This window comes from Talpa europaea (assembly GCF_964194135.1).
Source record: "Talpa europaea genome assembly, chromosome: 8".
NCBI classification, from domain to species: domain Eukaryota; kingdom Metazoa; phylum Chordata; class Mammalia; order Eulipotyphla; family Talpidae; genus Talpa; species Talpa europaea.
In genome coordinates, this window is record NC_140075.1 from 78099119 (window position 1) to 78112615 (window position 13497).

The 13497-nt window shown below is 33.6% G+C and overlaps 1 protein-coding gene across 1 annotated transcript; it reads right to left on the bottom strand.

Moving 5' to 3' along the window:
- Window positions 1-3457: 3457 nt before the first annotated feature.
- On the bottom strand, window positions 3458-12055 carry KLHL28 (kelch like family member 28; the record flags this gene model as incomplete). The annotated part of the gene is made up of 4 exons (XM_084240913.1): window positions 3458-3686; window positions 5075-5283; window positions 7179-7622; window positions 11157-12055. 4 exons carry the CDS (start codon window positions 12053-12055, stop codon window positions 3523-3525), a joined length of 1716 nt encoding a protein of 571 aa, XP_084097039.1. The 3' UTR covers window positions 3458-3522.
- Window positions 12056-13497: the final 1442 nt, after the last annotated feature.

Consider the following 13497-nt stretch of genomic DNA (forward strand, 5'->3'; position numbering starts at 1 on the left):
TAGAATCTGATTTTCCTGAAAATGAGCACTTAGGTGACAATACCAGAAATCCAACACCAAAACTGAAAACAAACATAGCATTATATATACATATATTTCCTTCAATGTTAGCCAGTCTTGATAAATATAGTAAATATTTTTTAAAGTTTCTATAATGTTGTTTTCCACTAGAAAAAATATCCAATCCCAGGAAGTTTGGAGTTCTATAAACATTAGGTTTTTTATAATTCTTACTTTTATGTCAATAAAACCTAACTGAACATTAAAGGACACAAAAATTTATACATAAACTGGGCCTCTAATCATTTCTTATAATATTAGAGATAAGGAATTAGTTTCACACTTCAGCATAATAGTTACTTGGGCACAGGTTTCCCTCACTATATTTTATTCTTTGAGTGAGAAGATTCTATCTTATTTACATTTCTAGTCCCGACAGCATCTAGCACAATATATCATACAAACAGTAGATCCTCCACATTTGTCAAGCTATCAAAATAATTTTTCAAGACCTAATGCCATTTTCCTATCACTTGATACCACTTCCTATAATTTAATATTCAAACCGTATTGGTAACATGTGGAACTTTTATGTAATATCCTTTGGGCAACATTAAAAATCATTAAAGTCCTACAATTTTATATTCAACAAATATTAAGTAGTCAAACATTCCTAACAGATTAATTCTTCCTAACATAATTATAGAAGGCAATCATCTCCCAACTGATTAATTTCTGTACCTACTTCCCCTACACACTTTTTTCCAAAATATGTTTTGGGTGATATTAAACAACTTTCTTCTTCTTGCCTGAGTATATAAAATTATTTCTAATATCTTTAGCCCTGGGAATTTATAATTAAACATTTTAATCCTCCTAAACATAAACATGTTGACTAAATTTACAATCTGTCAGTGGAGCACTCATGATGAAACTTCTCATAAATCTATACAAGAAGACTATATTATATAGTTATTAGCTGTCAGGTCACATTAGTATTTCTGGTAGTTATTAATGGTATAGTACATTTAGCAAACCTAAAATGAGTATTTCTAAATTTGGGCTTTTTCTCTCTTCTTCTAAAGGATTTTCATAATTTGTTCCTGGTATAGGCTCCTGTCCAAGATGTTTTACATTTAGTTTTCACCAATAAGAAATTTAGATTTTTCTAAATTTTTTCTAAATTTTTCCAAAATTTTCCAAACCAATGATAAATATATGCCTTTGATCGAATTTGTCAATTTTACATTCTATACTATCTTCATGGTGAAGATGACAAATGAGTAATACACTACAAAATAAAATGTTTATCTGTTTACAATTAAAATAATTCTCTAAGTCTTTCACATTCCCTTATAATCTGGGGAGTTAGGATGTATTCAACAATCTTATTGGTATAAACAGAAAGAAACTGAGCTACAATTTAAAATTAAATGATGAAATTTATTCTAAATTGCTTTTTTAAAAATAAAGTCTAGGCCAATCATAATAGTGCACCTTGTTTCTATTCAATGGATATATTCAAATTAATTAAAAAGTTATTGCTATATATCATGTTATTCAAACAAGCAACATAGAAAATATTCAGTCTATTAATTTTATCAGTAGCTCCTGTTGAGTTCGTAATCTAAAGTCTAAAATTCACTTGCAAGGTTTTATAATCTGTGCAAATATTCATAAAGCATGATATTACTTATATGAGTAAAGATAATTTTACATAGTTTTATAGTATATATTTAAATCTACAACTGGCAGTTTATGGAAGAACAAGGAAAACTGCAAATTTCCCGGCTATAAAGTTTCCAAGAAACAACATATGCAAACAAATAAACCAACATCTTATAATTACAAATGGCTTCTTAACAATAGTTTAGAACATTGTGGCACTTAAGAATGCAGTATGAATGTTTTCTTAGGAAACAAATATACACTGGTTTTGCAGAGACTATAATGAGATAGTGAACAAGTAAAAATAAAATCAAAAGAAAACAAAATGACTGCAGTACCAAAAAGACAAGTACCATCCTAATAAAACACAGGTATGGTTATGTATTCAAGACCCACAGACATTTACTAAAGCATGCTAAAAAAAAATGAGTTAACCACTTCTTTTAAATTAGCTGTCACTTGGCTATAGTTAACAATTTTGCTTTAAAAGATCATGTCATTAGTCAAAGTAGAACTGAATTTAGAACCATTACTCACGTAAACATTGAGTTCCAGTTTCCTCATTATCTAAAATACTGTTACCTAAGAAATGTATAAAGTAATGCATAACTGCCTAATGCTTTATATTTAATGCATATATTCCTGTATTAAGAAGGACATATAATATCTAGCACAAGACAAAAGAAGATAAAAATCTTTCTTTAAATCACTCATGAAAAGCATAACATAGGCCTTGTAGGTGATTTTTGGATGTTAACATTAGTATAATCACTAACATTCTATTTATTTATTTAAAATCACTAACATATTAAATAAACACAAATGAATCAAGCTCATTTAAATAAAAAATACTACCAAGACACATCATGCATTTCTCATACTGAACATTCAAAAGGAACATCATTATAGCCTTGTTAGAGATCCTACAGTTAGCACCATTTTTATATCTGAACACTTTGAAAAAGCAAAGAACTAAAATTATTAAAAGGATATATTTTTAAAAACCAACACGCACTACAGATGATCAACATTTGTCAAATATTTACATCAACACTGGGAAGCCTATAGTATGACAAAAAAAAATTTAAAAACCAAATAACCAAAACTGTTATGCTTAACTGTCTATCCATGCTTAGCATACAATGATGGATAACTAAATTCATCCAGCATTAATCTGCCCGTACAACAAAGGCATAAACAATAAGTATTTGACTTTATCTTTAAAATAGGTCATCAAATATTATGACAGTAAGCGTATTTGTCCTGCAAACTTAATACATCCCCAGCCCAAACGCTATTTAGCAGGAAGAATATTCAAATGATTCAATGTGGCATGTAATTTACAACCCTTACAAAGTACTGGGGAGGGTGGGGGGGAGCAGCCCTTTAGTTGTTTAAAATGTGAAGCATATGAATTTATAGCTAACAGACAGTATCATCACTCTGTCCATTCATTCAATACACTCAGCAGCAAAGCATCTTTCATTCTAGTAAATTATGGTGCATATCAAGAAAAGGGAGAGAGTTGAAATTAAACAAAGAAACAAAGCAGCAAAGTGCTCTCCACATATACTCACGTGAACATAAAACTATTCTCAGTACTACAAAAAAAAAAGTGCACAATTCAACTGGCAAGAACTTCTCCCCCTTTTTTTTTGATTATTGATTCACTATATATATATTCAAGAGCAACCAAAGCTACTTGTCAATTCAAAGTGCCCAACAAAACATTTGAGTCTTCATGCCATTTCAAGTTAAAAAGAAAGCAATGCAGCTTTTGGGTTTCAGAAAATTCGGCATCCTTTCATGCGGCACAAGGTTCATCACCATACTATTTCCACAAGTCCATACTTGTCAAAGTGCAGTTAATCCAAAATTGCAGCGGCAGTATATCATGCCAGCTGAATCCAGCCACGTATCTGAGATAGGGTCGTATTTCTGCACGGTATTCAGATAGGACGACCCTGAGTGACCACCAACTACATAAAGGTAGTTATCTATTACGGCAGCACCAACTCCTAGAAAATGTGAGTAAAAAGAGGAAAAAACATGTTAACTCATGAAGCAGACATCTCATTAAAAATAAATGAATTTGTATTTAACATTTCCTTAAAATACATTTCAACTATTTATTGCTAATTTTATAGCAATATAGCAATAAGTGTTTACTAGGGGGAAAAATCTAAAAGTGACATCTAAAAAAATAAAAAATAAATAAAAGTAACATTTTCCTTCACCTCTCCTCCTAAATCCTATTCTGCATCTCCTTTACCACAGGAAAATACTAAATATGTAGTATATATCTTTCCATGTATTTGTCTGAATTTTGTTTACATATATATTTATAAATCATTTTGTCAAGTTTTCAAACGCATCAAAATATTTTAAAATACATTGACCTGTATAATCTATGCTTTAAAAATTATACTTTATGTATTATTATATATAGTTCTAAGAAGAATAAGGCCACCCCAATTTTTTACCTCTCATTGTTTTATGGTTTTTCCTCTCAAAGATAACTCAAGAAATTAACTATAATGAACAACTAAATCAATTAATTCCATTCTGTCCTTATAGTTTACTTTGCAAGTTTATGTTTTAGGACTCTTTAAAATAATAAATACAGGGGCCTCCCCGGTGGTGCAGCAGGTTGAATACACCGCTGTGAAGCTGTCTGCAGACTCTGCAGCACGGGTTCGATTCCCCGTCAGCCAGGGAGCAACCCTCATGGCAAAGCAGACCTCTCCTGACTCTCCTGCTGTTCCCCTCAGCAGTGTATTTCAGTCAGTCTGCCTGTTCTGTTCCCCACTCCGTCTCTGATGAATCCTCTTACCCCCCACCTCCATATCTCTGGCCTGTTCCCCAGTTCTTGTATGCATAAATAAATCTTTAAAAAAAATGCGATTTGAGTTTTGGGTTCAAAGAGTAATTTCTTCTTTCCCTCTAAGATGTTTTTGTTTTTCTCTAGGAACCCTAAGTCCAACTCTTTTTTGCTCAATTATACCCCAGGAAGAGAGAACACCTGAAAGTGAATATGCAGATTGCCTACATACAATAAAAAATAAAAGAACAATCCAAATATTGTCTCTGTATGTATAAGAACAAAAAAACATTTTTCATCATATAGAGAAAAAGAACTTCTGTAAGGTACACTCTATAATCACCATTTCTCAAAATGTGTTCTCCAAGCTTATGAAATCATAATATACAGATTGGCATATTAAGATGGCAATAAAGAAATCTATTTAGTTTTGTCTAAACAAGTTGTCTTTCAAGTTTACCCCCTCCCCAAATTCCTTTTCCTGAACAAGGAAAATCCTTATTATTGTATTCCAGGGAACAACTGCAAGGAGTATCACTATTAAAAATATTGTTTGACTGTTTAGAATTAGTAAGTTGTTATTACCTGTTCTGGGTTCTTTCATTGGTCTACAAACAGTCCACTGGTTTTGATGAGGGTCGTATCTTTCAATGCTTGACAAATGTGAGACTCCATTATGTCCACCCACCACAAAAATAAAGCCTAGCATGACACCCACACCAAAGTGAATCCTTTTATCTGCCATAGATGCAACTATCTCCCAGGAGTCCTTACTTGGATCATAACGCTCCACACTGCAAATATTCATAAAAAAAGAATTAATTCATAGATCCTTTGTGTCACTCTTCATACTAAAACCCACCATAGTTTTAAAAGTTCAAATAAATAGATATAAAACAAATGTTTCAATTTTGCTGACAAGATTGCATGGATAAAAGCTTATCTATGGACTCAGTAAAATAGCCATAATTTATTTCATTATACTGTACAAGCACCAAGGTATATTAATGGAATTGAACATGAAGTCAGAAAACCTAGTTCAAGTATAATACCGCATACCTAGAGTTGAATAAACTCTAGCTCTAACACTATGAACTTTTATAATCCTGGATAAGTCACTTCCTCTCACCTGCAAAAACAGGGATAATACAATCTCAAAGGACTCAGAAGAAAAAGTTAAAATGAGTATGCATGTGAAAGTACTTTGATTCCCACAAACTGAATATAAATGTTTTCTAATGACCTTTACACAGCTAAAGGAAAAGGAAGATAAAGAGAAGGAAAGAGGAGGAATATTTTTTTCTTGCAGAATTCATGGTGATTTACTGCAAACACTGCAAATTTCATAACACAAACTGGCTAACGAAAATAATTTGAGTGATTTAGGAGAATTCAGGGATTTAACACAAGTCTGTATTCCAGACACACTTGGTAATTCCTAGTTGTATTACGGAAGTACAAATTAAATCAGAACTCCTAAAAAATTTCCCCAGAAGACCTCTCAGCTTATGTTTTCCTCTGAAGAGATACAAAGGCAAGCTTGTTGAGGTTGTTCTTGTCCCAATTTAATAGCTGAAATGTCTAAAACATTTGAGAGTCAGTAACATAGTTCTTAAATTCAGAATAGAGAAACTAGATTATGAATTAAACTCTAACTGTCTCTGAAAGGACACCAGGATAAAAGCCACTGGAGCAAAATCACTGGACAAGAAGTTGATAAACTATAGCAAGAACTTAAACTTCAAAGAGTATTCTCTCACAACGAAAACACTTAACCTTGTTATCTTATACATTTCTGGCAGCAGTTTTTCAACGAGTAGAAATGCATGTGTGAGTCCCAAATACCTTTCTTTCAACTAAGGGAGCAATAAAGAGTGTGAATATTTTAGCTGACAGAGAAATAAAAATTTGTAGCTAAAATGCTGTTATGCTATTACTTTCTTATGTGAGTTAACAAACCATAATATACTTTGATTAAAATGCTCACATTAATAAAATATACACCACTCTAATTATTATCAGAGTGAAGGTTCAGTTACGATTTATTCTCCATATAAGCAGTCACTTTGTTTTTGTTTTCTCACATATATTTTTCCTTTATTCAAAGAATAAAAACTACATAACCCTTATACATCACGAAATATGTATGATTATGGATTAAGAATCCAGAAAGGTCTCAGTAAGGCTTAAGTTAATGATGGGCAGTAATACTGTATGGAGTATATAGGGATTAATTACACTTTTCACTTTATTCTATTAAGCAATTCAGTAACAGACTATATCTTCACACACTTTTATGTGTGTGTGTGTGTGTGTGTGTGTGTGTGTGTATATACACAGAGAGAGAGAGAGAGAGACAGAGACAGAGACCAAGACCACCCAGAATCTAAAGTTGCCTAATTTTATCTTATTTTTCAGATTTCTGAATAAAATCTAGTCCATTTATACTGAATGAATGAATGAATTTAATGAAATTAAATAAGAGGGAACTGATTCTTAGGTTGTATTACATCCCCATATAAAAGAACTACAATTGTGAAGCACATCAAATTTCCTAAATGTCTATCAATATTACTTTTAGTACTATAAGGGGAAGTTTATTCATACACACAATTTGTTTAAAATCCAATCATTATCAATGAGACTTTAAAAAAATTACAAACATATTCAATTTGATTAAGTAAAATACCTGTTCATGTGGGCAGGGCCATACCCACCAATTGCATATATCATTCCATCCAAAACAGCTGCAGCAAAACAACTTCTTTTTGTAGTCATTGGTGCCACAGGTTGCCATTTTCTTATTTTAGGAATGTACTTCTCTACAGATTGTAAATATGACTGCCCATCATATCCACCTAAAGCATAAAGTTCTCCTGCAAGTACTGCGACTCCAAGGGTACTTCGAATCTCATTCATTCTTTCAAGAGAAGTCCAGGTATTTGTATCAGGATTCCAGCATTCTACTGAATTTTCATGTTTTCTCACAGTGACGCCAGGACGTACATTAGTTTCAATACCACCTACAACATAGACTTTTTGGTCTAAAACACCTATTCCAAATTCATAGCGAGGAATGTTTAGGGGTGCCAAACCAATCCAAGAGTCATTCTGAGGAAAATACATCTCCACACTAAAGAAAAAGCAGAAAAATTAATTTTAAAAAATCAAAATGACCCATAGACAAATAAAAATATGTTTGATCTCATTATTATAAGGGATATGCAAACCAAAACCACACCAAAACCAAGACACTTACCAGACTGGCAAAAAATAAAAATCAGTAACAACTGTTGGCAAGAAGATGGATACAAGGAATGTTTAATCTGTTGGTGAGAGTGCAAACTGACACAAGCTACTCTGGAAAACAATTTTACATTATCTGGTAAAGAAGATATGTCTGACTCAGCAATGTATCTAACTCTATTGATGGTCTATCACAGTTAGTTTTGCACCAGGATACACAGACAGAAATGTTCACAGCAGCACACTGCAACCATCCATTAAATGGGTAGATAAGAGAATGAGTAAAAAAGATGCAGTATATCCACCCTATGACCAAATAATTCCATTCCTAGATAATATAGCCAAAAGAAATGCATATGTATATATGTGTGCTCAGGACGTTCCACAGTGACATTAGTTGTAATAGTCAAAACTGTAAACAATTCAAATATAAAATATATTCTGTATCTTTTCATTTGTATCAATTTCAAAAACATTTCCAATCTCTGGATTAGAAATGAAGATAATGGTTACCTTTGGGGAGGACAGGGAAGATCTAATGAGTGGTTTCTAGATGTTGGTCATATTCTGTTCTTGATCTGATTTTTAATGCTCACTTTGTGATAATTCCTAACCTGTATACTTGGGGTATGTACACTATGTATAAAACTTCAATTAATGCTTACAATTAAAATGTTCACTGTAGAAAGAAAATATTGTATTATGTCCATATACTATAATACCAAACACCAATGAAAGCAAATGAGTTATTTCCTCATACAGTCTCAGAGATGAATTTCACAAACTTACTGTTGAGTAAGAAAACAAAACTCTGAAGACTATATATTACCGCATTTATATAGAAATATGTAAATCTACTATTTTGGAGCACATATATGTGATGAAATTACAATGAAAAGCAAAGGAAAAGTATATAGAAAAATCAGGGTAACAATCCCTTCCTGGGGGTAGGAAGAAGATGGCATCAAGTAAGGGCAAAAAGAGACTTAAAGGTATTGTTTAAAGTATTGTTAAAGGTATTGTCTCTTTCTTAAGCTGACTGATAGGCATTTGGATATTTATTTTTTATATTATATCCATGCAAGTGACAATAATATGTATCTTATTGCAAAAAAAGGTTGGAGAAAAGTAGCCAATTTTCCCAAACTCAGTAATGCAGATGCATAAAAATATTCTGTCTAGTATGATTAAAGGATATTCATTAGTTACTGACGGCCTATTTATAGCCAGCTTTGCTATATAAATAAATAAATCTTTAAATAAATAAAGAAAACATGAATTTGTTTCAATGAAAATAATACATCAGGGAACAATTTGACTTTAATGAGGGCAGTTGCAGTGAGACAGTGGAGATAATTATTGTCTGGAGTGGTTCAAAAGAGAATGGGAGAAGAGGGAGTGAAGAGTGGAGTTAGACCTTGTCCATATTGACTATTGCCTGCCAATTGCTTATTAATACTTAGAAATAGTATGTCATGGCATTGTCTTTGTGCACTTCCCATGGTCTCCCAGGATCTTTCCTTACTTGGTTTTTGCTTAGCCATCAACACTCAACTTGGACATTAACTTCTTCACAACACTTCCCTAGATCCCTCAAAAGGGATATACGCTCACTTTAATAATTCCACAGAATTATCTTTATCACTGTCTTAACACTAAGTATTATAATGAACTATTTAAACACTTGCCTCCTTAACTAAATTATGAACTTGCTGAAGAGTCATAATCTAATATGCTATACTTGATGCACAGGTGTTTAATATTTTCTGTAGAATTGAATAATTATTCCAGTTTCTTCCATAGTTATAAAAAATACTGCAAGAAACAACTCTGTGTAGGTGACATTGAAAAATTTTTTTATAGAAAGGAAAATCTTTTCTTTAAAAGATTACTGGGTCTAAAAATATGAACAGCTCTTATTACTCTTCAATAATTTGTAAGTTTTAATAGAGAAACCAAGAGGCCACTGCTTGAGAATTTTTTGTCAAGACATTTAAATGACTAATATGATTTACTTCATGCCAATATTCAATGTCTTTAAGAGTTAACTAATTCATGTAGTCACCATAACTAATGTTCTAAATCCCACCAATCTCAACATTACCTATTTTAGAATATAATTAAGATGTATACTGAGAATTTTTTTAAAGACACAAAATATCAGTTGACATTGATGAAATACCAATAGTTTCCTACCATTGGAGGTGGGAAATGCAACCTACCAAATTTTTAGAAATGGCCAGAATTTCATAGCATTAAAGAAATACACCAAATCCCAACATTTTCATGAATCAGTTAAAGTCAAAGGAAAACCTACATGGTTGAATATGTAACATCCAGCTGTATTTTCAAAGTAGTAGAGTTAATTTCATAAAACTCTAAATTAGGATTTGGCAAACTATCACTCTGGGTAAAATTCAGCTCATCAGCTACTTTTGTAAATAAAGTTTTATTGGAACTCAGCTGCTTATGGTATCATCCATATATGTATTGTGTATTCCTACTTTCACAGTGCAATGGCAAATTTGAATAGTAACTTCACAGCCCCTCTATTCTAAGTTAATAGGAAAGCAAGCACTTAACTGTTGTTATTAAAAAAATATTTACAATGAAGAAAATAAATTGCACATAAAGCCCAAAATGTGTACCAGCACTGAATTTTTTTCTTATTTTGATGTGGTTCTTCTAATTAACTATATTCATTCCAACCCATTTTGTCCCTAGTCTGCCCTCATAATAGATTGCTAGCTCTCCTTTTTAACATCTTCTGATATAGCTAGCAATAATAAATACTCTTGATCTGGTCTGACTCAGAGATGTAAATGGCTTCACAAAGAAAATTTAAAAAGACATAAAGGGGCCTCCCTTGTGTTGCAAGGGGTTAAGTAAGATGCAGCCTGTGAAGCTGTCCACAGCCTCTGCGGCACGAGTTCGATCCCTGTCTGGCCAGGGAGCAACCTACATGGCGCAGCAGACCTTTCCTGACTCACTTGTTGCTCCCCTCAGCAATGTACTTCGGTTGATCTGCCTGTTCTGTTCCCCACTCTGTCTCTGGTGGATCCTCTCACCCCCTACACCTCTGGCCTGTGCACCAGCTCTTATATGCATAAATAAATCTTTGAAAAAGATAAAAAGAAAAATAAATAAATAAATAAAAGAGATAAAATGGGTTAGTTGAGTAGCCAGGATGGATAAAATTTATGCACTGGGAGGAAGAAGTCATGTTAATAATTGAGAGTGTTGTAGAGAATGGATGATATGATTGAAACAACCAAGTAAAATTTTTTAGGAAAAGGAAAAAACAAAAAAGAAGATAAGAAAATAAAAAGAAAGCTATTTTTTAAAACAACAGAAAGTCAGCACACTTAAAAAGTATAAAAGATCTATTAGTAGCAATCCTTTAACAAAGACTTCTATTTACCTATCCAAACAGGCAAAAAGTCCAGATTTTCCTCCTACAGCACACAGTACTTTAGGAGCACAACGAGGTCGTGTCATCAAGACCGTCTGATGAGAGAGTCTATGTTCAGGCATAAAATGGTACTTCAGGGCTTCATTCAAAAGCTGTTTACAAGTGCGATCATCACGAATAAGATGATTTGCTTCATACAGTCTAGTGAGAAACTTAACACTCAGCAATGGTAATCGCACACTGTTAAGTAGCTGCGCTAAGTATTTCTGGCGTTCTTGTACATCATACTTGATCCAAGACTCAAGTGCATAAAAAACTGTCTCTTCAGTAGCTACATTCAAACAGTCATTGGAAACAATTTCATCCAAATCAGCATGTGTAAGCTCAAAAAACTCTTCAGTCTGGCAAACTGCTTCAAAATTCTGACATATGTATTTAGTGGCTGCCAAATAAAGGTCATGACATCCGTAAGTCTCTGCAAAACGAGAAATTCCAATACAATTACCAGGATCAAGTTGGCTTTCAAGAAATGCACAGCATTCTTTCAGGACAAGTTTTATCTGGAGTAGGTTTGCTGCTGGGAGGAGAGATTCAACTGTGTCTTGAGAAATAAAAACAGTTCCTGTATAGGCATACTCCACAATGGCCTGGAGAGCAGTTTCATCAATGCACTGAAACTCAACCTCACTGTTCTCTTTTTCAGAAAGGTTCCCAGTGAACATTGCTTTGAAATATGGACTGATGCTGGCAAGTACCACTTTGTGAGCATGGATTTTAACATCACCTACTCGAAGAACGATATCACAGAGTTCGTGATGTTGCCGAAGAAGGTTTAAGCCTTGCAGAAGTTGTTCAGAATGTAGGTGTGCTAAATTAGCAAGCATGTAGGTTGGGGATGTGTGGTCCATCTACAGAAAAACAAAAAACAAGAACAATTACTTCAAAACAATCTTGTCAATATGATTCCTTATTTGAAATAGTATAAAATGAATTAGATTTGTCTTTTTGTTGGTTTTAAATACTTTGTACTACAGGGCCTCCCCGGTGGCGCAGTGGTTGAGCGCTGGGTTGTGAAGCTGCCTGCAGCCTCTGCATCACCAGTTCGATTCCCGGCCTCTAGGCGAGGGTCCCACATGGCGCGCAGACCTCTCCAGCCGCCCGCTGCTCCCCTCAGCAGTGTACTTCATCAGTCTGCCTGTTCTGCTCCCTGCTCTGGCTCTGGTGAATTCTCTCACCCTCCTGCACTTCTGACTGTACCCAGTACTTGTATAAATAAATAAATAAATAAATCTTTTTTAAAAATAAATAAATAAATAAATAAATAAATACTTTGTACTACATACCAAATAGGTTTTTTTTTTAAACATTTATTTATTTATTTATATAAGAACTGGGGTACAGGCCAAATGCACGGGAGGGTGAGAGGATCCACCAGAGACAGAGTGGGGAGCAGAACAGGCAGACTGACTGAAATACACTGCTGAGGGAAGCATTGGGTGAGACAGGAGAGGTCTGCTACGCCATGTGGGTAGCTCCCTGGTCAGCCGGGGATGGAACTTGTGCTGCAGAGGGTGCGGATTGCTTCATAGTGTGGTGCTCAACCCCTTGCACCACCAGGGAGGCCCCATACCAAATAGATTTTAAGAGTTAAAAGGGGTGTTAGCAATCATATAATTCAACTGCTTTATTTTGGTTATTAGGGAAACAGTGATTCAAATATTATGTAATATATCCTTCAATCACTGAAGTCTCTTGACAATGGCTTTTTAGATAAAAACTCTGCCAATTCTTCTGTTACCCATCTATAAATTCAAGTCTGACATACATATGGAAACAAAATGCAAATGTGTGTGGGGGAACCTTGCTGGAAATACTGCTAGTACTATTTTCTCAATAACAGTATATGGCTACTTTCTCAATACCAGTATCACTATCGCTATCAACCTATCAAAGACGCTTCAATTGCAAAGGAATTTCATGCCAATTTACACATTTTAACCAAAGACACAATATTACTTTGATAATAGGTGATAAATTTAATAAAGGTACCATTACTATCAACTAATTCATCAACAACAAAAAAGTAATGTGAACACAATCTGATGTCCTATACTGTGAACAATATAGTTCACTTACTAATCTAAGCCGTATCTGCTAAATCTTGATAAAAAATGTAGATCGTACTCAATTTACTTTCCACTCTATTCTTCCGGAAAATGAAAATGAATAAAAACAAAAGAGAAGGAAAAGCAGAGGCAGCAGCACTGTGGTAGGTTGTTAATGGCTCTCCCAAGACTTATATATTATAACCGCTGCAACCTTTGACTGTTACTTTGTATAATAAAAGACC